This window comes from Ostrea edulis, chromosome 3 (assembly GCF_947568905.1).
Source record: "Ostrea edulis chromosome 3, xbOstEdul1.1, whole genome shotgun sequence".
NCBI classification, from domain to species: domain Eukaryota; kingdom Metazoa; phylum Mollusca; class Bivalvia; order Ostreida; family Ostreidae; genus Ostrea; species Ostrea edulis.
The window spans coordinates 11,491,989-11,517,852 of NC_079166.1; the positions used below are offsets into that span (position 1 = coordinate 11,491,989).

The 25,864-nt window shown below is 34.0% G+C and overlaps 1 protein-coding gene across 1 annotated transcript; it reads right to left on the reverse strand.

Annotated features, from left to right (window-relative positions):
- Positions 1–580: 580 nt before the first annotated feature.
- LOC125675799 (uncharacterized) lies at positions 581–21,007 on the reverse strand. Its single transcript, XM_056160028.1, has 3 exons — positions 20,359–21,007; positions 4,117–4,315; positions 581–1,746 (listed from the first exon to the last, which is right to left on the reverse strand). Exons 1-3 carry the CDS (start codon positions 20,555–20,557, stop codon positions 1,674–1,676), a joined length of 471 nt encoding a protein of 156 aa, XP_056016003.1. The 5' UTR covers positions 20,558–21,007; the 3' UTR covers positions 581–1,673.
- Positions 21,008–25,864: the final 4,857 nt, after the last annotated feature.

Genomic DNA, 25,864 nt, shown 5'->3' on the forward strand with positions numbered 1-25,864 from the left:
TGCTCAGACCCGTGTACATATTATGTGATCAGCCGCCACAGTTGATCAGGTAAAGCCACATGCTGCATCAAAAAAGAAAAACATTTCTGAATCTCAACTTTTCCACACAGGAATGCAACATGTACCCTAGTGGGTCAAGACACGATAAATCGTATACTCCACCGAAACAGGATAATCTGTCAAATACAGTTTGATGAGAAATGTCAGTGGCCTGCACGATTGCCAGGGAGACGTTGACCTATGACGTGCGGTCGTAACTAATCCTGCGACCAGTCATTTGGTGGGGCAATTGTCCACTCTAATGACTAGTCTTGAACAAACGGAATGATTCACACATCTAAGGAATAAATTTAAACATCCAACACCTCTTCATACAAGGCGAATACGAAATTGGTGCTATTGATTACATGCTTAACTTTTGTGAGTGGTCAGCTGGTCAAGGAATTATCCACTCGTCTAAGTAATATGTACTTACTGACCAAAAAAAATAAATTACAATATTTTATAGATAGGCTAACAGAGGGTTAATACAAAAGAGAAAGAAAAAATCAGGAGATAAAAGATATTAAAACAAAAAACATTTTACAGGTTATTTGATCTTTAATAGAGAACAAAACATAAAGCACCAAACGGAAATCGAACAGGGGGATGACTGGCTTCTTTGTAACAAAGGAAACATCGCATTCAATTAACGTATCAAAGATATCAATTCTGTCAACTACAGTAGATGAAAGTTATACACTCCTTTCGTGACAATACCAATAGACTGGTATTTAAAAAAAATAAAAGAAAGGAAAACCCTGAAATATATTTTCTTTGTTTAAACTTTTCCAAATAAACAATATCTTCATCTTCAACATTTTGTAAATGACACCTTTCTCCGTTTTTTTTTTTTTTTTTTTTTTTTTTTTTTTATATGAACATTTGTAAAATTCCAAAGTTTCTTGTTTAGAGTCATAGAATATTCGTGAAACATTTCATTAAACACAAATGAAAAAGTTTTGAAAATATAATTAACATCAGGGATTTGGCACTACATTACAGTTTCTCTTTGTGTATGGTTACTGGATGTCTTTGTGAGGAAAGTCACTCAAAGTGGATAAAATCACCCAAACACAATCCGCCTTACACGTACGGTGTTCAACGGTTACAGTATTTCAATGCATGAAAACGATGACGCTGATAAACCTATTCAAACACAGACAAATCCTTGTTAAAACATATAGTTTTTACAGATCGTTTTAAAATCATTGGTCATAATTCCATTTAAGTTAACGTTTCTGGACATCAAAGTCGACTGCATGACGAGCTCCGGCAGATGAGCCAGAGGTTTTTATGTGTGCGTAATCCCCATAAGACTGTGAAGTTAATCCTCTGCAATCTCTGTTGCTAGTTCATCTTTATTCAAGTCTTTGAAGACCAAAGGCGTTCTCGTCAAATATTCAGGGTTACACATTAAGTTCAATTATTTGTATCATTCTCCATCTTCCAATGCATCCGCCACCAAGACAAGAACAAATGCAGCTGTCAGTTTAAACAATGATACAACGTTGATTCTTTTGGCTGTTGGAATTTTAACTAAATTACCTAATTTTGACAATCTCCTGTATATTGATGAGTACTGTGAATGTTTGTTTGCTTGAAGTTTCATTTTCACAGTGTGTCATTGTATTTTATTTCATGTTAACTCTGTCTTCTGGTTTTCTTTCCTTATGTATGTAAATCTCATTATTCCCTGTTTGGACTCTGAATTAGAAAATAAATCTATTCTATAGCAAAAAGTAGAAACATTTAAGAAAATGTACATCCCACCCTCAACACCATCGACAACGCATGCATCTATTTCACATACACATTTCCCTTCACCGATTAGATATTGAATTCTTTATTTAAGTCAAAATAGTATCAGAAAGAAACAGCAGTAATTAAATAAATCCTGGTATCGAAATACCGTAACTAGATGTATGAGGATGACTAAACAATTGAAAACGAGCTTTTAATTATTTTAAAAATGGTAATTTGGTGTTATCAATTAACAATTGCTATCGCCCTTTGTGTGAATCAAATTAAGAAGTTTTAATATGCAGTTTTAAAAACGACACCACCATCACATAAAACAAAACAACCAACAAAATCTACAAGAAGGAAATCAAAAATCAATTCTAAAAAACCCTTAAAATAAAAAAAAAAGAAGAGAAAAGAAAAAGAAATAAAAGCAAGCCAAAAAGCCAAACAAACAATAAACAAACGAACACTCCTTCCCAAAGCAAAAAAAAAAAAAAACAACAACAAAAAAAACAACAACAACAACAAAAAAACCACACAAAAAACCAACAACAAAAAAACCAACAACCGCTGTAACAAAGCCTGTGCGTACATTGGTAAGCGTTGTAAGGTTCCGCGTTGCTGGTTCTATTTTGATGGACATTTCTTGCTATTTTGGTTTTATTTCAAGTTTGATGCTTTTATGTCATACATCATTTGCATGTAATTTGTTATTCAGCCTGAATAATTCAAAATATCGAGCATATATCCAGAGGTGTTTACACAGTACTGATTTAACTCCAAAAACAATCACACTCAATATTGTGAATTTAGAAAGGCGTCTAACTAATATTTTTCATTTCACCTAGTAAACCCAAGTCTTACTTATTTTTCTGATGTCAGATTCCCTTTAGATATATATTTGTTTGTCCCTCCCGACTTTCTATTCTAATTTAGGTAGAAGAAATATTCTATGACCCGGATACATGTACCTACAGAAATCGGGATATAATCGGTAAAACTAATATCAATACTAATGTTCATCGTAAAGGAGTCGGTCAAATTGCAACAACCTTTCAGTTTCAATCTGAAAATTGATATTCAAGAATACAAACGGTGATGGTCTATACAATTTATCATAATGTAGAGAAATGTTTTTATTTTGAAAGACTATTTATAAACACTGTCTGCATTACCTGATAAAATCCAGGTAAACAAACAAATTAAACTATTTCCGAAAGGTACACGGATCTGAGTGAAGACAGGTACAAAAATATGTAATGTCGTCACTACTTGGTCCTATTCATCTTGTTCAGAGTTTCCCCTCTCCCCATTGACACGTTTCTCGTACTATACCATGTCACAGGGTGCTCATAGCTTAGGGCATTTTGTACTTAGCCAAATTAAGTAACGAAGTACAAAGTTATTACAACCTAGTTATGTTTCTAACCCCCCAGTAACTGCCGTGTAATGCTGAAAACAAAACGGGATACATGGTTATTGACTATGCATATGTTTACCTCAAACTGCTAATTACCAATTAAGGAACGTTCTGAGTGAGGGATGCACTTTTTTATTTTCAATATCCTTTTTTCCACGTGATTTGAGCGTGAGAAAATGTCAATGAGGAGAGAGAGAGAGAGAGAGAGAGAGAGAGAGAGAGAGAGAGAGAGAGAGAAACACGCAGTGTACGATAGAAGAGGCAATAAGGAAAATTTATTACGATGCAGTGTACTGTTTGGGTCTTGGCTTGACACACTGTATTTCTGATCAGTTTATGGTTTTCAACACAACAAAGAAATAGATAGCAAATTTTTGAAATATTAAAAAGTACAAAAAGAGTGATGTTTGTTAGATAGCGATATACTGATAACTTTACCTGGACCCAGTTGCACCAACAGTTAAACTTGTCATTAACTCATACACCGATACAGTTTTAACTGGACGCTAAATGTCGGTTAAAGTTGATTAACTTTTGTGCAACTGGGTCCAGGATATTTAATCATAACCCGTACTAAATTCAATATATATGAATAACTGCTGTTACGGTAGGATGTGCAATACAAAATTGCCCATGATTTTATTACTTATATTAAGAGAAAACAGCTGTGCACCAGAAACATGTCACCATTTTGTTTACTTTCACAGAGACAATGAAACATGTCCCGTGAGATCACCGCCACTGTAGTTTAAGATGGTCTCCCTTTGCTAAGATGATGACTAGGTTTGGCTTGAGTGACCATTTCCATAGGTCAGACTTTGTTTATGGTCTACTACTGACCAAGGGAAGTAAAACATATACTTTTAAAATGCACAGGTGTTTTCATGGTTCATTGAGCGTGCGTGTATCACCTTTCCACACTGGTCACTTCTGCCCAATGTCCATTTGTCTCCATGATTTGGTTTACTCCCTGCTCTCCTTCGGAGGCTTTCTCTACAGGATTGTTTTCTGATGTGGAATTTCGAGTCTCTCTCTGTTTTTCTTTCTTGTACACGGAATCTTCGTTTGAAGACTTAATTGTCACACAGTGGTCGCTGACAGCTGTGGTCGCTGAAGACAAGCAAAGCAGTACATATACGTATAAAATAATTTATGAACTAACAAATATATCAAGGTTTTGTTATACAAATTCGAATACATGTAAATTTTAACAACTGTTTGATGTACAGAAAAGGATATGGATCAGATTATGCAAATTATTGTAAGACTTGGATCTCCTGGTTATAACTATGTTTTCAACCAATGTGTGTCTCGTGTATTGTTTTGTATAACACTCTTCTCAACTATGAGAACATTGAAATCTTCACATTCAGCACTTCTTCAAATACTATATTTAACAGGGAAAAAACCCCAACAAAAAACCAACAACAACAAACCCATAACAAAACAAAACAAACAACAACAAAATGTACCGGTAATATTTATTCATTGATATGTAGACATACGCGCAAATCTAAGCTTGAAAGAGATAAAAAAAAATCTGTCTAAAAGAAAGTTAAATCAACTCTCATCATACACGTACACATGGGAAAAACCAGATGCCAACCGCTGCGGTTTTTAGGCCCTTGTTATGTCGGGGTCAGTTTGACCGATGTTTACAGACTTAAAACTATTCAAACCTTTAAAAAATGATCGTAAGGCATGTGTCCTGGGAGTGTTGTGACGTCCAGCCTTCTTTGGAGGAGGATGTGCAATAGATGTCATGATTGTTTAGTGATATTTTTGTTTTTGTTCCTTCAGATGATAAACAAAACCCAAATAGAAATATATTTCAGAATTTTAGAGGTTAATTTAACTGGACTTAAGGATGATCTAGAATGTGTAAGGTTCCGTTGTCTGAATACTGAATATAAACACGATCTGTTCCCTCATGTTACATGTACGTCCATATAGAACCTGCGAATATTTTTCCTGGCCACTTGTCAATTATCAATTTGTTTTCTTCAGTAAGCCTCAACAGAATTTATGAGTTGCTCTAAAAGTCACTGAGTTCATCTTGAAGTTGATTGCAGTAATAGCGATGTATATAGCACTAAAAATTGATTTCAATCGGCGTCAGACTAAGATTTGACCCCTTCTTGTCAGGGTCGTAGACAAGAAAAAAGCTATTAAAGCAAAGCAGTCTATTCTGCTTAAAATATGAAACTTCAAGGTTAAAACTATGTTGATTGCACGCAAGGCAGTCTTTGATCATCAGTGGTGTTAAACGTCATGAAAAATATCGAAATGGTGTATACCATAAAATTTACAGAATGCTTAAACATAATTACGATTATGATATGCGAGTTTCATCTTGTGTTTCTTTTCTTCATATGCCAAGGCATTTATAATGAAAGTCATGCTTAAATCAAACAGTAATACAACACGTGAAAAACAACCCAGAAGTTAGAAAAAGCAAAGCAAAAATGTCAAATTCCTCGGAGTGTACGTAAACATAAATAATTCCTTCATTACAGAAGTAATGAAATGCTTCAATCATGTAAATGCATTCAATTATAACTCAACCTTTGACTTTATCAAAATGTCAAATACACACGTGACAGAGTAACGATCGGAATGCCACAATGCTGCAGTGAAATGATATGCAACTCACAAAACGGTAGAAACAATCTCTCCTATTTACGCTTCAGACCCGTCATCCGATACAGCCTTACAAACGTCAGCCACCGGATTGTTTCCATCAACTTTTAAAAAATGATAAGCATACACTAAATGTTTGTTATTCATTATATTTAATATTTGAATTTAAACTAAATGGGTTCTGAGACATTCCTTTGGGTTAGAATTATGTTGTTGTGGCTACATCAAGGAAACAGTAATGCACCAAATATTTAAGCTTTTTCACAACGGTTCATCAAAAATATAGGTAGTTCTAACGTTAACGTGATTCAGTGGACTGTGGATTTTGTCCCGTGTGGATGCTGACAAATATTTCGTGACTAACAAGAAGATTGTAAATAGAATACTTTTAATTGTAACCATTTTCATTCATGATTACGATGAAAAAGTTTTTTTTTTGGTTCGTATTATGATGACATCGATGAACTCGTTGTCCAGATCATCAACAACACAAGCATATTGCACACGTGTGCTCTCTTTTCTCATTGAGCTTTATAGGTAACGTATACTTTGATAAAAGCTACAAAAATCTACAAGTACATGTATTTACACAAAACGGCTGTGCGGAATATATCAAACTATATCTTTTTCTCCGAAGGATGCTTCGAAAACAAGATATTTCTGCACAAGTGATAAATCTGACCTTATACCTTAAATTTAACAAACAAGTTTTTGTTCAGAGGCGGAAACGGTTTCCTTAGAGCAGTGTGAAGGTAACAAGACACAGAGCGGGTACCGGTAACTACAGTTCAACAGGTGGTTGTCGATGTTTTGCACACGCAAGTTCATTTACATTGTGAATCTTCTCTCTTTCTATTGCTTAAAAACAGGCGAATATTTCAGATTCTATATCTACCTCAGATATATAGCGATAAGGATGCTTCGTTAGGTAACCTCTAGAGGAATGTAAACGATTTCAAAAATGTAAAGCAATACTTCAACCACTAGCTGTGAAAGTTTGGCATTGCATAAATTATGTATATAGACTCTTTTCTTCAGGTTCAAGTTGTTAAATGTTTTGAATTTAGTGTATGGATTCGTATCAAACAGAGTTACTTTAAAAAACTTCAGACTGTGAGATCAGCGAAGAAATAGAATTTCACTTAGTTTCTCATCATTTTCACAATTAATCATGGTGAATAAGTGAATATAACGAATAGTAATAACTCCTATAAGGAATGCAAAATTAAGGGTATATGGCAAACACGGACCCCATGGATGTACCAGAGGTGGGATCAGATGCCTAAGGGGAGTAAGTATCCCCTGTCATACCCGCCGTGAGATTGTCTTGATCAGGGAAACGAAGTAATCCGTAGTCAAGAATGGCCTAACAATCGGTATGAAACACGTCAGACAGCATTTGACCCATTGATAGGTTGTATTGGTAGAGTAGATCATTGTAACGACCATGTAATTTGAGAAATCTGACTTTAAACGAGACTGTTGAAACCCCTGTAACATCAATGTTATTCAAAGCATATTTTTATAACATCATCTCCTTATGTTAATATCTTTATTGTTCATATGCGTATCCCATTCATATTTTCTCGTTGATCTAACAGTAATTTGCTTACTCACGGAAGGCGTGGGTGTGTTTCTCCACTAGCATGTGGTTTTCATTCAAGATATATATATATATATATATATATATATATATATATATATATATGATACAGTAAAACGGTTTGTGGACGTCTATCAATTTTAGAGAGTTCTTAATATAGACACAGCTGTTTTGCTATCAATGTGAATATTTTTAGATGACAATACAGCACCAATCAAGCACAACCAAAGAGAAGTCATACTATAAAATCTACCTTTCTCATCCCAACAGAGATACACTAAATCAATTACACACACAATGTACATTTCACAAAGTATTTCACTTACGTATTCAAAGTTATTGAAAGTACATACAAAAATAAAAGTTTTCTGCGAAACCTACCTACAGTGTACATGGAACAGGGAGGTTGGTATGTTTGTGGTGATTGTCATACTTACACGTGTCGTAAAACTTCTCAGCCCTGTAATTCCAATTCTGTCACGATGTTTCATTTTCAATTGTTATATCTAACACACACACACACACACACACACACACACACACACACACACACACACACACACACACACACACACACCACTACATAAAATATAGAGAAAAGGATTTCCATATATAGTTTCAGGTTAGGGTATTCAAACATAGATAGCATGCATTGATAGATTCTAATCACAACGTGATTCAACCCCCGGTACAAGAAGTTAAACGAAAAGAGATTGAAAACAACAAAACGTGGACAGCTCTCCTGAAAATTAAGCACAGTAAACGAAGCAATCTAGATAGAATAAAACAACAACATCCCCTGCATCAGGCCTATGTTACATAGTATTGATGTGTCATGACAACGAAGACATGGTCATTTCACGTAAGAAAGTAAGTGTATGGCTGTCCCATTCATTGCACTTTCCCTATGAATTAAGAGGTTGAAATTTTACAGGATGTTAACAACATAACTACGTCGTAGTACGCAACCGGATACCATCCTGACTCGGAGGCCACATTCTGGAGAAAAGCATTCCATCCTGTCATTATTCAAGTTTTTCCGTTGGTGTAGCAACAGGAAGGGCGTATTCATGCAGGAACTTCCGGATTGTGTTGTGTTTTTCACTACACGTACGTGGAAAATGGAGTAAAACGGCCGTTTCTTTTCAACAAATATGTAATTTGTCAATGCAGATACTACACTATCATTCTAACATTAGCAACATGGTACACAGAAAATAAGGAATCTCAATAATGTTTATCCAACAGCGTTGCGAAATGTTATACAGGAGTAAAGATATTAATCCGTATCTCTAAACCTATACATGTTATACAGGAGTAAAGATATTAATCCGTATCTCTAAACCTATACATGTTATACAGGAGTAAAGATATTAATCCGTATCTCTAAACCTGTACATGTTATACAGGAGTAAAGATATTAATCCGTATCTCTAAACCTGTACATGTTATACAGGAGTAAAGATATTAATCCGTATCTCTAAACCTGTACATGTTATACAGGAGTAAAGATATTAATCCGTATCTCTAAACCTATACATGTTATACAGGAGTAAAGATATTAATCCGTATCTCTAAACTTATACATGTTATACAGGAGTAAAGATATTAATCCGTATCTCTAAACCTGTACATGTTATACAGGAGTAAAGATATTAATCCGTATCTCTAAACCTGTACATGTTATACAGGAGTAAAGATATTAATCCGTATCTCTAAACCTATACATGTTATACAGGAGTAAAGATATTAATCCGTATCTCTAAACCTATACATGTTATACAGGAGTAAAGATATTAATCCGTATCTCTAAACCTATACATGTTATACAGGAGTAAAGATATTAATCCGTATCTCTAAACCTATACATGTTATACAGGAGTAAAGATATTAATCCGTATCTCTAAACCTATACATGTTATACAGGAGTAAAGATATTAATCCGTATCTCTAAACCTATACATGTTATACAGGAGTAAAGATATTAATCCGTATCTCTAAACCTGTACATGTTATACAGGAGTAAAGATATTAATCCGTATCTCTAAACCTATACATGTTATACAGGAGTAAAGATATTAATCCGTATCTCTAAACCTGTACATGTTATACAGGAGTAAAGATATTAATCCGTATCTCTAAACCTGTACATGTTATACAGGAGTAAAGATATTAATCCGTATCTCTAAACCTATACATGTTATACAGGAGTAAAGATATTAATCCGTATCTCTAAACCTATACATGTTATACAGGAGTAAAGATATTAATCCGTATCTCTAAACCTGTACATGTTATACAGGAGTAAAGATATTAATCCGTATCTCTAAACCTGTACATGTTATACAGGAGTAAAGATATTAATCCGTATCTCTAAACCTATACATGTTATACAGGAGTAAAGATATTAATCCGTATCTCTAAACCTGTACATGTTATACAGGAGTAAAGATATTAATCCGTATCTCTAAACCTATACATGTTATACAGGAGTAAAGATATTAATCCGTATCTCTAAACCTGTACATGTAGGTAGATTTATTTAAAAAAAAAAAACCCAACCAAAATCAAAAGACATTCCTATATACGATGTAAAACATACAATAAACTAAAACACTGAACGTATACAAAAATATTATACATACATCGAGCTAAACAAGATACGCTATTGAAAAAATACAAACTTTGTATATACCTAAAATTTAACATTGATAAATGAGCATGACCGTCATGGTTTAAATAGATTTGAACTGTCCATTCACCAAGTATGAAGTCTCTCACCATCAATGGATTAGCAATATTCTTTACTAAAAAGGAGAAATATTTTCTCTTCAAGATAAACGCTTAGAGGGGAAAACTGTGTAGAAATCAAACACATACTTCTTAAAGATGATTCAATAGTACATCTAAGTAAGACCCATTTGAACCAATTTCCTGGGTTCACCGTCAGGTCTTTACAACCCTCTAGGAATTTATCCCCTCCTAAGCTGGAGTATTATATCTTCTTGGATTGCCACACCATATAGTCCTCATGAAAAGGTGAAGATAACGAACATTGATCAATCTCATAACTCCTATAAAGGTGAAGATAACGAGCAGTGATTAATCTCATAACTCCTATAAAGGTGAAGATAACGAACAGTGATCAATCTCATAACTCCTATAAAGGTGAAGATAACGAACAGTGATCAATCTCATAACTCCTATAAAGGTGAAGATAACGAGCAGTGATCAATCTCACAACTCCTATAAAGGTGAAGATAACGAACAGTGATCAATCTCATAACTCCTATAAAGGTGGAGATAACGAACAGTGATCAATCTCACAACTCCCATAAAGGTGAAGATAACGAGCAGTGATCAATCTCATAACTCCTATAAAGGTGAAGATAACGAACAGTGATCAATCTCATAACTCCTATAAAGGTGAAGATAATGAACAGTGATCAATCTCATAACTCCTATAAAGGTGAAGATAACGAACAGTGATCAATCTCATAACTCCTATAAAGGTGAAGATAACGAGCAGTGATCAATCTCACAACTCCTATAAAGGTGAAGATAACGAACAGTGATCAATCTCATAACTCCTATAAAGGTGGAGATAACGAACAGTGATCAATCTCACAACTCCCATAAAGGTGAAGATAACGAGCAGTGATCAATCTCATAACTCCTATAAAGGTGAAGATAACGAGCAGTGATCAATCTCACAACTCCTATAAAGGTGAAGATAACGAACAGTGATCAATCTCATAACTCCTATAAAGGTGGAGATAACGAACAGTGATCAATCTCACAACTCCCATAAAGGTGAAGATAACGAGCAGTGATCAATCTCATAACTCCTATAAAGGTGAAGATAACGAGCAGTGATCAATCTTACAACTCCTATAAAGGTGAAGATAACGAACAGTGATCAATCTCACAACTCCTATAAAGGTGGAGATAACGAACAGTGATCAATCTCACAACTCCCATAAAGGTGAAGATAACGAACAGTGATCAATCTCATAACTCCTATAAAGGTGAAGATAATGAACAGTGATCAATCTCATAACTCCTATAAAGGTGAAGATAATGAACAGTGATCAATCTCACAACTCCTATAAAGGTGGAGATAACGAACAGTGATCAATCTCACAACTCCCATAAAGGTGAAGATAACGAGCAGTGATCAATCTCATAACTCCTATAAAGGTGAAGATAACGAACAGTGATCAATCTCATAACTCCTATAAAGGTGAAGATAATGAACAGTGATCAATCTCACAACTCCTATAAAGGTGAAGATAACGAACAGTGATCAATCTCATAACTCCTATAAAGGTGAAGATAACGAACAGTGATCAATCTCATAACTCCTATAAAGGTGAAGATAACGAACAGTGATCAATCTCATAACTCCTATAAAGGTGAAGATAACAAACAGTGATCAATCTCATAACTCCTATAAAAGGTGAAGATAACGAATAGTGATCAATCTTGTAATTTCTATAAAGGTGAGGATAACGAACAGTGATCAATCTTGTTACTTCTATAAAGGTGAAGATAACGAACAGTGATCAATCTTGTAACTTCTTTAAAGGTGAAGATAACGAACAGTGATCAATCTTGTAACTTCTATAAAGATGAAGATAACGAACAGTGATCAATCTTGTAACTTCTATAAAGGTGAAGATAACGAACAGTGAAATATTTATTAAACAGCTATGTAGAATTATTTTTAATTTTCTATGGGGGTCAAAAGATAGAATAAAAAGAAAAACACTAATTGGTAAAATAGAAGATGGCGGTATTGGAGTAATAGATATACTTACTAAATTCCATGCATTGAAAGCTGCCTGGATACCGCGACTTATAAAAAATGACGGTCATAACTTTATACGTTCACACCTTGATAAGCTATTAAGAGCTTATAATGTAAATCTAGAATATATATTGAAAATGAATTGTTTACTTACTTTAATCAATGTAAAAAAAATACCTAATGTGCAAAATATGAACAATAACGAAATATTACAAGAACCAATTTGGAACAATAAGCATTTTTTGTTTAATGACAAGACTATATATTTTAAAAATTGGATAAAAAATATTAAATATGTAAAAGATTTGTTCAATGATAGCGGTTTTAAGACCATTGATGAAATAAGCAAAGAAATTTGCAAAAAAGCAAATGTACTTTGTGAATATAAAATAGTTAAATCAGCTTTTAAATACATAAGAGAGAAAATTCATGGACACGAATCAAAATTTATAAACATAAAAGATAAAAGATATTTCAATTTTACTAATAAATATTGTACGGTTGAAAAACAAAAATGTAAATTTTTCTATGAAATACTTTTGAGTAAATTGTTTATATCACCTAAGCACTATAATTTATATCACAAAGAATATAATGTAAAGAAATGTGGAAACACATTTATCAACAAAAAATCAAGTTAGCTTTAGATAGAAATATTGCTGAATTTAATTATAAACTGATGCATAATTTGCTTTCCTGTGAAAAATACATGTTTAAATGGAAAAAAGAATCTTCTGACAAATGTTCTCTGTGTCTAGAAACAGAAGATATGAGACATCTTATATATGAGTGTAAAAATGTTTCATTGGTTTGGAATATGGTGTCTTTGGCGTGCAAAGTCAATATTCAATGGAAAAGTATTGTTATTGGTTTTTATTTTGAATGTAATCAAAACAAACGCCTGCTTAATAACTTTATTTCCTTCATTGCGTTGAAGATATACAAATATAAAATGAAACTGAATATAGCATATCAAATCATGTAATTATGCATTGAAAACAAATGCTATTGAACATTTCATAAAACTATTGTAATTTGTCTATATTTTTTCTGCAATGTAATGCATTGTACCTGTGCTATTGTACTACTGATGGTAATAAACTATGAAATCATAAAAAAAAGAAGAAGATAACGAACAGATTAATCTCATAACTCCTATAAAGGTGAAGATAACGAACAGATCAATCTCATAACTCCTATAAAGGTGAAGATAACAAACAGTGATCAATCTCAAAACTCCTATAAAAGGTGAAGATAACGAACAGTGATCAATCTTGTTACTTCTATAAAGGTGAAGATAACGAACAGTGATCAATCTTGTAACTTCTATAAAGGTGAAGATAACGAACAGTGATCAATCTTGTAACTTCTATAAGGAATACAAAATAGAAAATTGGGCAAACACGAACCCCTGGACACACCAGAGGTGGTATCAGGTGCCTAGGAGGAGTAAGCATTCTCTGTCGGCAGGTCACACCCGCCGTGAGCCCTGTATCTTTAATGGTATGTTTTCTTCAATAATATGTATGCCAATGGTCTGCAATTGTACAATCATTATCATATTCTGTTTCAATATCGTTTTCTCTTAGTCATTTCATCTTTAATATCGAAAATGAGCCTTCAAAATTCTTGGTAATTGACATAAGAATCATGTTTATCGACATAGCAATAATTCACATAACAAGTGGGTCACATGGTACAATAATCGATCTAAATTTAACAAAACTGATCGTGTTACAATAGTAACAATTTTCTGGTTGATAGCATGTTGCTCATCTTAAAGTTTGCTTAAAATATACATGTAACTATTACAACCATACTATCACCACTGAATTTACAAATTACTTTGGAAGTCAATTCTTTCTTTTCTCAACGTTTCTATTTTGTTTTGGTGATTAATAAGTTATTCTCGAGTTCTTACTTCCTGTAAAATTTATGATTTAAGCACTAAAAATAAATTTCGAAACTCCTCTAGGAATTTAAATGGAGTGATTCACGTTTTCCTTCCAAATTTTGCTTTTTCACATATAATGATCAAAATCTACTGCCTAATGTGTTTAATTAACAAGTTTCACAAAACAAAATCAAGGTTATACTATACATTATTTGTTGTGTAAAAAAGTTTGGAGTACGTTTTTGTTTATGAAGTTTTGAAAGTGTTTGCTTATCAATCTAAGTTTATGATATACATCACATTTCAAGTATTCTTTATGTAAAATGTACCATCTGAAGGTCAAATCTGTGTCTGTGCAAAATTAGGATGCTTTTAATTACAAAATAAACATTTTACTAGTTTATTAGACTTACGTTTTGTTTACACATAACAGAGTTGATGCCAAGATATTGCCCTTATCCTTACATTATAAAGTTTCAAACGTTAGTTGTCAACTTTGATTGATTGAATTATATTTTGAATGTTTAACATCAAAAATTAATATATATATATATATATATATATATATATATATATATATATATATATATTTATATATATAAAATTGGGATCTAGTCTCTTTAATGACTCATAATGGAAATGACGTGTAGTATATTAATAAAACGTCGTGTCTGATCTTGTTGTTAAGAATTTAACAAAAAAAAAACAAAAAAAAAAACCTTCCTCCTTATATGGCCTCTTCGTTCTATATTAAGAGCCCGAGTATACAGTGGCCTGATTCAAGCTGTCTGACCTTGAATCTATTTTAAATGCTTATTCAACATTGCACAATAACATGTTAGAGCATGTTTGAACTTGTCGCAGAAATTTGTATCAGACGTGCATCTCATGTACTGAGATGTTCATGTAGAAGAACTTTTTATAATCATTAAATTTAAGCTGATACTATTGCACAAGACGAATTGGTAATGGACTTAGACACAACATTTATACAAAGCGTAAAAACAGAAGTAGTCCTAATTCTTTCAGTTCCATTTATTTTTAAGAAGTATTAAACTTCTTCGAGTCTTTGTTGCATACCGTATAACTATGAAATGGTTCTCTAAGTACTAGTAGGTAAGATACGAAAGCCCCGAACAAAAGAGAGCGGAAACCCTTTTCTCTTCCGGCACTTGAATGAAGTGTGCCTTCGCTTTATTTATTCAAAACTAAAAATTGTTAATTACAAACATATTTACTTTACAACTCTTTGGAGTGGACGGAGAGGAAATGTAGAGAAATCGGAAGTTTAGATAAAACGCAACAAGCTGGGGCTTGTTTTACTATGTAGGCCACGAGTAAATCTAACGTAAGTGTGTGTATCCAAGGCGTAACCAAGGTGTCAAAAGCGTGCAACATGTCAAAACACGATTTAAAGCTAATAAATAATCTTGTTTCAACATAATTAAACATCTTGGCATGCCCGCTGAAGTGACACGGGAAAAAAAGACACGCATAAACTTGTCCAGACTTGAATTAAAAATTTTCGATGAAGGTAGGTATAACCATATATTTAAAGCCCGGCAAAACCACGCGTAATCCATGCAGCGATACTACAAACATGGCGGAAATCCCGTTATATGGAGACGGGTGAGATGAAATAACGTGTTTACTTTCACCCAAAAACCTGAGCAAGTACAACCCTAAAAGGGCGTGCAGTACAAACTTTGATACATAAACTAACCGTAACACCCTAGCCCTGAGACAAAAGTAGGTGGACAAGCATGCGAAAACGATCTGTCAAAGGTTGTGATTTTTTAGATGAAGAGGACCCTTTCATGATCGGACTCATCAGAGTGGAACAATTTCTGTTCGTAATAGCTTCCAGATGAACCACTAACAACAGTATCTTTAAACAATGCCGTTACAGAATGCTGTTATAGGACTGCGCCCCTTATAGAGCTTGAAAAAGACTTCTCCCCATTTCAATTAACCGGGAATTGTAAACAGTTAAATCATCACATAGGATGGAATTCATCTTCGAAACAAATATCATAATGCATCAAAAGACACGAGTATGCAAAATAAAGTCTTTTGTTCAACATTAAACATCACTAAAAGTTCCGTCGAGATTGTGTACACCTGATACGAAATGCAATCTCCTAAAGATCAGAGAAACATTCGTTTGTGTGAACATATCACGAAAACTAAATAAAATACTAATTAGGGTAGCTCTAAAACCGTAATTATGCAAATAGAATATGATGTAAATAAAGATAAATCTATTTTTTCTCTTTAATTCAAAGAAGCATGCAATTATTTCTCACGGTGGGAACTGCCAAAACCTCATTGACTGCATAAGCAGACACTTACTGTTATGCTTTCGTCTTTTATCTGTTTAATTAATTTCCGAGAACACCCTAATCTTGTTTAACTACTTGATCTGCACTTCGCGTGCTGTTCCTAAATAGAATTATCAACACTAAAAGAGTCAATATATTGAAACTTCTGACAGATTTCCCAATAAGCGGATTCGTTTGTCAAATGGGACCACCCTCAAAGAGAGAGAGAAGATTTTTGATGACGTAGCCAAGGCTCTTTTAAGAGCTCATCCACTACACCGGAGATAAAATTAAGCATAAATTCAACAATAGGGAATAGGACGGATTAAACGTTACATTGAAAACATTGATAGTGTGCACAACTGAGAGAAGGAATTAGTCTCTCTCTCTCTCTCTCTCTCTCTCTCTCTCTCTCTCTCTCTCTCTCTCTCTAATCCAGAAATAATATAGAAAAAATAGTATAATAAAAAATTATATATATATATATATATCGTGGAAATAAGTAATCCAACTTTGAAATGTGTACCAGCAGCTGGGAACAGTCAGTGCAGTGACTATGTTTACTGTTTTTCTCCATTATTTCACGGTTTAGATATAAATGTCTGTACGTTGACTGTGTTTACGGTAGACAGGCAATAAACATATGGTAGATATCTCAGACAACAAACATCTTACACAGGACAGAAATCATTTACTCACAATAAATGATACAGTACACACAACAGTATAAAAAAAATATATTTCATAAAACAAACATGCTTGCATGTATAAACATATATTATGACACAGTATAGGTCTCAATAAGCTTATCATGTTTTCTTATGCAAATATGTACTCGGTGTAAGAACGCGCAATATACTAACGTGCCTCTACATCTGCAGGGAATATATACTAGGTTCAATATTAGTATTCTTGCGTGTAAAATCACATCAACCTTAGGCAACCTTGAGGAATCCCGATAACATACGATAAGACATCTCATCTAATGGGTTACAGCTTGACAGGTAGGTACGATCTTCTGCCCAGCCTACACCTCAGGGAGGTTTACCTGACATCTTATCTGTTCACTATACCTGCTACATCCAGTGTTTATATTACAGTCAATTTCCTAATCAGTTCATTACATTCTTGTAATTACTTGTATTAAGGAATACCAGAAAATCAGGCTTTTGCACAGTTACTCCATGTTTGGCACTTTTACCTAAATGTTCTTATCTCTTCTCCTCCAAAGCAGAATTCTTTTGTACAACAATTAAATGAAAAAACATAACCTTCTTGACTGTATACATATATAACATCTCACACAGCCTCATAAATAGATACAGTATATATCATGATGTTGAATACCAGCATTGGTTAAACTCCATCTTTCCCCACTCGGTGATTAACTCTGATATTCCCTATAATACTTACCCTGTCAGTAGAAGGGGCATATTTTGAGAGGGCTCAATTTTCGTGGATTTCTTGGGTACCCCAGGAATTTTGAACTACGACGATATACACTATTTATCTACAATCTTTCGATGTATAAAGAAACTATATCAACGAAATTACATTCCAACGAAAATGTAAAATTTCGACAATCCGCAAAAATGATTCCTACCAATTTAAATAATTCCATAGTGTGTTCTAGTAAATCCAAGTATTTTCTATGAATATCTGAACTACAGCGTACATGTATATATAGGATATGAAAAATAAAGATAACGAACAGTGATCAATCTCATAAATCCCATAAAGAATACAAAATTTAGGGAAGGGCTAACACGGACCCATAGACACACTAGAGGTGGGATCAGATGCCGAAGAGGAGTAAGCATACATGGTTGACCTGTCACACCCGCTGTAAGCCCTACATCTTGACCAGGCAAACGGAAGTTAAACTCAATGTGTATAGAACAGCCTAACACACAACAGACAGCATACGACACAGTGATACATGTACCTATGTACTGGTAGCTTGTATTTGTAAATCAGATCATTATAACTACCATAGAATTTGCGAAATGCTGACCAGAGTGCTGAAATCCCTGCACCATCAACTTGTTTGTCAGTGGCTTGCCTCGACTCAAACAGAACATACTTTAGAATATCGAATCAGTTGAGAAACAGAGGCACCATATGCAGGTGATAATGGAATATTGTTATACAAATATGGGAAGTTGACGTGGAATCTGAAGTAATTTCGTTTGTTATCAAGTTGTGTTTTCAGTTTACCGTTGACATCTAAGTTCATTAAAATACTAAATCATATGAACGGTATAAGAGGGATATATTGATGATTTCCCATACTGCTCTGTAACAATCCCATATCTTTTCTTCTCACAAAAATATTAACTGCTGCGAAGGGGAAACTTCAGACGTATTGCGCCACAATATATATTGCAAGAAGTGGTGTAATTCAAATGTGAATTCTCATATATTCTATAGAATGTTTGGTAAATTTGAAACCATAAAACTTCTAAAGTCAAAAGCATTAAAACACTTCATTCCTCTATTCATCACGATCAAATAAAGAGGCACCTGTTTCTTCAAGGAAAATGGAAATCGGAGGTATTCATATCTTATGATCAATCATCCAAACTTTACTTTGGTGAACACCACTCTAATTCTAAGCACAAATACTCAGAGGTTGATATACACTGTAATAAAAAAAAAATGCTGGAATTCCTCATTTACAATATCAAAGTAGTATTTTGTGATTAGGTCTGTTGGAATTCCCATGGGCACAAATTGTGCTCTATAATTAGCTGATCTCTTTAGGTATTCTTTATCAAAACGTTTGTACATGGGAATATGTCTTTTGCATTGTCCTCCAGCTCGATAATTATCCATCGTATATATTGACGACGTTTGTACATGGGAATATGTCTTTTGCATTGTCCTCCAGCTCGATAATTATCCATCGTATATATTGACGACGTTTGTACATGGGAATATGTCTTTTGCATTGTCCTCCAGCTCGATAATTATCCATTGTATATATCGACGAATTTTTATCTAATAACAACGTATGTCAAATCTTGTGATAAGCCAAACTTAAGATTGTCCATCACTAACCTCCCAAATTTATGTAATACTCAACATTCCATTATAACCTGTATATGCTTTCTATGTCTCTCAACTGATTTGATACGCAAGTGATGGTGATATAGGGCTTTCGGCGGATATGACGGGTACACAGGGGATGTTTATTGCTCCTAGGCACCTGATCCCACGTCTGGTATGTCCCGGGGTCCATGTTTACCCGCATCTCAATTTTGCCCTCTGTGTAGGATTTGTGCGATTCATATAGAGATGTCACTAGTACTTCGTAAAACTACACATAATAGCACAAATGGTTTTGATTTCAGTCTACTTTTTGTGTACGCAATTGTTTTCCATCAAAAACATTCATTGGTGCATTTTGACGTTATCGGTTTCAGAGCGTGATGATATGGAATGTGATGGTCTGGAAAGTCGGATCACACTCCGTGAAATCAACATTATCGACACGCGGAGAAAGGATACGTATACAATAGTGCCTATTGTAAGATTTATGACGTTGATGACTGTTCGTTATCTTTTTTTTTTTTTTTTTTTCTTCATTTGCATGAAAACGTTTATTGGTAGCCTTCACTCATGTGCAAAGATAATTGCAACGGAGTTTATAATACAATTTTACATGTGATAGCAGGGCTTAAAGGATTAGATCTCAGTAAATCAAATACTCGTAATTCACATTCTACATACATGGATATATATACTGTCCCCTAGTACTGACATTTCAAACTAATGTGTGCATAATTTATCACTAAATTAGCAGCTGTTCGCCTGATAGATCTCTTATAATTCTGTATATAAAGTAAAAATTGTGTAGAAAAGTACTTTAAAGAGCCTACTTACCTGCATTTGTAAATTGCGATTGCATCGGATTTATTTTTAGATGTTGCCTAAGCTCTATATTTAGCCCACGTATATTACGAATTCTACATGCACTGATGGATATTTTTTGTAATGCTAGAGGTATTCCATGATTAGATAGTGAGGAAAAAACAAATACGTTTTTGTAAAAGGTTTTAAATGGTCGTTCTTCCTCTGACATTATACTATCATTTACCCTTTCAAAAGTGTTAAAATATGTAACTGTGTCAAATGATTAATTAAAACAAACTTCATTCATTATCATTCTGGGACACAAAGTCACCTTGTGTCATTGTTCCATGAATAAAACAAAGCGTTTTTATTTTTTTTAAATATGAAATAATTCAGATGCTTCATAGCAAGGTCAATTGGGAGAAGGGTAATCGTTTACAAAACAAGTAAATAGGGACTCAATTGTCGGCTTACTTATCTGATATTTTGCACACTCTATCGTCCAAAGAGGGAGTCTGATGATTTGGAAAAAAGATGTAATCTGCCAGAATTCTGACAGCTTGACTGTCACGTGTCAATGCACGAGGTCGAGCAAAAAAAAAGAAGAAAAGAAACCAAGAAGGTTATCAGGTCACGCCGGATAGAAATGTGCATTGAAATCGTTTATGTATAAAATGAAAAGTTTATTTTTCCGATATAAAGACCTCACTAGGTATTTAAAGCTCTTTGGACACTTTAAGATGGCGGGAAACATTGTTGGTAAACACGACCTAGAATCGCTTATCAGTGTGACCCAGCTATGTTCGGTTTCTTTTTAATTCTGTACAAAAAGAGATAGAGTTTCTGGCCGCTTGAAAAAGCAAGTGATTATTGATGATGAGATTTAGAGGTTAAGAGCATTCATAAAAATCTCGTTAAAATCAGTCAGGCAAGTTTTGGCGGGAAAATGTTAATGCATCTTTCCTATATACGGAAACACACTGCACCTCTATTGAAAGCCCGTTGTTTCCTATATAATACAGCACGAGAACAATTATTATATTGTTTTGGGAAAACAAAATATGAATTATGCGTATTGAGTTTGACATTTGAAATCAAATGCTTCCATATCTTACTATCTACAATGTTTCATTGTTTCTGAAGTGTTGGCGGGTAATGCATCGCGACAGTTTCTATCAGTGGAGGTTGTTATGAATGACACAATTAGTGAGTAAAAACTATGATGAGTAGTTGATGTCGACCGTAAATTAAAATTTTTATTTAAAGTACGAAGAAACTAAAACTACATCAATTAACATAAATTATTTACGAGTAATTTCTAGGAAGCATCTCAAGTGAGGTTTTTTTTTTTTCAATAGACACACAAGCCCAAGTGAAAATGATTTCCGCTCCGTGGGAATATTTTTAAGATGTATGATTAATAAAAGTTGATATGATCCGATAAATTTGCGTAATCTTTCCTGATTCGTGCTTCAGAAAGCAAGTGGAGCAGAATTTGTTTGAACTTTTAAAACTCAAAACTACAAACGCTATGATACCCTAAAAGTCTTAAAAGAGAAGCTGTGAAGATGACGAAATGGTTCTTTATCTTCCAAAACATATGAAAGGTGAAGATAACGAACAGTAATCATCTCGTAAATCTCATAAGCAATACAAAATAGATAGATACACAGACCCGAAAACAATATTTCACATTAGCATTGTACATGAACTACAATTCAAACAAAAGGTACTTGTTATAGAATCACAAAAAATCCCAAGGTATTTGAGTTTGTACCATGTATTGTTTAAAAAAAAGGAAGACACGCCTATTCATTGAAATAGCGTCTTATAACACCGTTATCATGATTTGTGACAGACACTTTCAAATATTCTCTTATTTATATTTTCTTGTTGGTCGATAGTCATGAACATTATCGAGTGGAAATTCAAAATATAGATCTCTTACATTTGTATATTAGTCTGTTAACGACAGGAAAATACACCGATTTTAGAGACAAGCAACTGCTAAACACAATCTACACTGATATACATGAAAGATAGACACATCCTGTAGGATATACTAGCATACCGTGAGAATCAGCCACAATTTATCATAGGGAAGGTTAACGTAAGGGAAGAAGGATACTAAATATTGAGTGGAAAATATATCTAACGGGATGTAGAATGTAAGGACTATGAACCCGGAGATTTACAAGGCATCACACGAACCCGGAGATTAACAAGGTATCACATGAACCCGGATATTTACAAGGTATCACACGAACCCGGAGATTTACAAGGTATCACACGAACCCGGATATTTACAAGGTATCACACGAACCCGGAGATTTACAAGGTATCACACATAATTCTAATATTCTCTAAATGTAAAGCAAATTGAAAGAAATAATTCTTAAGGAGATGTGACATACGAATTCTAGCATTTTTACCCACTGAGCATACATATATCAAAATATATCAAATATTGTATCAAAATCCTTCATTTATACAGTCGAAATTACTGAAAATTCAAATATATGAAAACGGCGTAGCAATGAATGTATCCTTAAATATTTCAAATTTGATCACAAAATTGAACTTGTCATACTGAGAGTATAAACAGAACTGAGTTTTATCAATGGTGTCAGCTTTCATATATTTACATATTTCTTCTAACGTCGATATCAAATTGAACTCACTACATTATACAGTTTGTCTCTCAAACAGATTACGAATGACCAGAGGATGCAGAGGAGGTATTCAAATCACGAAGTCACTTGCCATCACACTGACTTTGACTACGGATAACTCCGTTTCCTGATCAAGACATACGGCTCATGGCGGGTGTTACCGGTTGACATGGGATGCTTACTTCTCCTAGGCACCTGATCCCACCTCTGGTGTGTCCAGGGGTCCGTGTTTGCTCAGCTACCGATTTTGTATTGCTTATAGGAGTTATGAGATTGGTCACTGTTTGTTATCTTCACGTTTCATTAATTTACTTGTTCTGTGCAGTTTATCCAGAGGATGCAAATGGGTTATTCAAATCACGAAGTCATTCGCCATAATCAACATTGGTGTGTCTCGGACGTTCGAAACATCATGATTCATAATTCGATGTTTAACTTTCTGTAACGGCAAATGGCTTACCGATACCAAATTATCATGCATAAACGAGAAGCAGGACATATATTTCATCACCTGATAATCGACAGGGCCTAAATTGTTACTGTCAAGTTGTTTATGGTGAATTTAATGGATGAACAATGAAGTATATTTACAATAGGAAGGTCAGGCAAAAATAACCGCGAGTTGCTAATAATAACATGATCCGGTTGAAAAATTACATCATCAGGTGTAGCTTCAACTACGAATGATAAAAATGCGTTCGTTGAGCCACAAGATTTTTATCCAAATGGAAGGAAGAGATTTTGGGTATAGTGACACAATGAAAACGTAATATGTATGAAACATCAAAGTCTGTAGTTATAGTTATCGGTTGAATATCGTTATAGTTTTCCAACTTCATTCGATGTACATGCATCTTAACAGAACATACAAATGATCAGGAACTTAAAAAGTACACTATCTTTGAATAATTCAATCTAATCAATATTTTATATTTTTGCTTTTAAATACACGAATAATGCTCAAGAACGATTAAAAGTTTTCAAGGATTTGAAAAAGATTTCTGTTTTTATTCAGGAATACACAGGTACATGTAAATCATATGTTTGAAAACATATGATTATCATATGTTTCAAAACATATGTTGCAAATTTTCCCAGTGTACACCTCCAAGCCTATGTGATCCTGCAGATTTTGCAAGATAACATTTTGTCCGACAAGTCACAATCGTTAGCCAGTATTTCAAGAGTTTCCAAATATAGAATGTTTGTCTGCGTTTCACCAATTGTAGGTGACGTGATATGATCTATATCTATTGACGATTTGAAATTACCCATGCTCTGCCACGAACGTTATAGCAAAGAACATCAGCTCCTGTTGCTTAGCAACGGGCATCACTATGTTTCCAAGAATGTGAAAATTTACAATACGACCACTTAGATATTATATGTTATGAATTTCATTGATGCTCACGTGTACTCATAAAAAGAACAATCCTAATCTAAAGTTACGTGGTATTTACATTAAGATTAAAACATACATATCAAAAATATTTCTAAGTGATATACAAACAAAAAATGCAGTGGTATACCTTGATAGCATGCAATTCAATATGCATGAAAACATAATGGAAAGCTGCTGACATCTATATCATATATATTTCCTGTTTTGGAAACCTTAGCACCAACAAACTATTAATAGCAGAATGTTCGGGCTTAGCCAAGGTCATCCACTGTCGCCGCCATTTTTAATTAAATTGATGATTCATACTGCGGGTCACTGAGACGCCAGGACATTACAATTACGTAAGCTAAACACGTCTCAGGATTAAGTCTACATTTGATAGCTAAACAAGACACAGATTACTCTGTGATTTGCCAAAAATAGTTTGCATTGTAACTCGACTAAATGAGATATGTCTATGGTATAGGTAGCTTAATTTATACAGAATAATGCAAGGTGAATGTTTTAGTTTTGCTGTCAGTAGTCGAATTTATTTTATACTAAGAGCATTTTCCTGTCCTCGATGGTACAAGTGTTGTTTACTTGTGTTTAAGGAGGTGAATCCACAATCTTGTACACAAATTGCTTACTATGTAGCGAACAATTAGTGCACATTAAAATTTATTTTAAAAGACTGATTTCTACATTAACTGTAACGAAGGTTATTTTGTTTTTTAATTCATTTATGCATGTTATGCCAGTGTAACGTTCTGGACAAAGGACTTAAATGCACGTGCATTTCCTGCAGCACTCTTTAATTTGTCCTTCACCTGTCAATTAAAAGTTGGATGAATCATCCATTTGAGAGAAAAAACTACTCTGACTAAAATACGACCACCATCGAAGTCATTAGATGATAAGTCCACGCCATTAAATAAAATAAAATTGCATCCTAAATAAAGGTAAATATAAACAAAGGCTCATCTTAGCCGATGACACGTCAAATATCTTATTTAAAGTTTGCCTGGGTTAATCTCAGAATGCATGATTCATGTTGGGGTCTGGTGGGGGGGGAATGAAATCCGGAAATAAGAAGTGTATGTTGAGTCATTTGAAAGATTATATGCGATCATCACGTACTTTCGATAAATGTTTAACTGCTTTTTGGGAATGTTGCTTTTGAATTTCATTCTTTCCCAAATCAATTATGAATTAAATATTCTATATCCAATACTATCTTAAGTAAAATTTCTTCAGAACAAACATGACTCAAAGCGGATGGTACTAGCAATAAAATACTTATCATAAGTTGCATCCCCGCTACAAAAGTATTTTCCACTCTAGATATGGCATGCTGTTCATTTTCCGAGTTCAAATTAATTCTACATGCTCATTAATAAACTTCATGAAGTCTTAACCTCGTAACTTAGGAAAGTCTTAGAAGCTATAAAAAAAATCCCAGACATTATGCCCATGGGACTTC

What these genes read in the sequence shown, in the direction of transcription:
- LOC125675799 (XM_056160028.1), bottom strand. Translation starts at nt 20,557, where the DNA reads ATGTCAGAGGAAGAACGACCATTTAAAACCTTTTACAAAAACGTATTT. An exon ending in ATCGCAATTTACAAATGCAG is followed by an intron (nt 4,316 to 20,358) that starts GTAAGTAGGCTC and finishes GCTTGTCTTCAG; the next exon opens with CGACCACAGCTGTCAGCGAC. An exon ending in GAAGTGACCAGTGTGGAAAG is followed by an intron (nt 1,747 to 4,116) that starts GTGATACACGCA and finishes TTTCTAATTCAG; the next exon opens with AGTCCAAACAGGGAATAATG.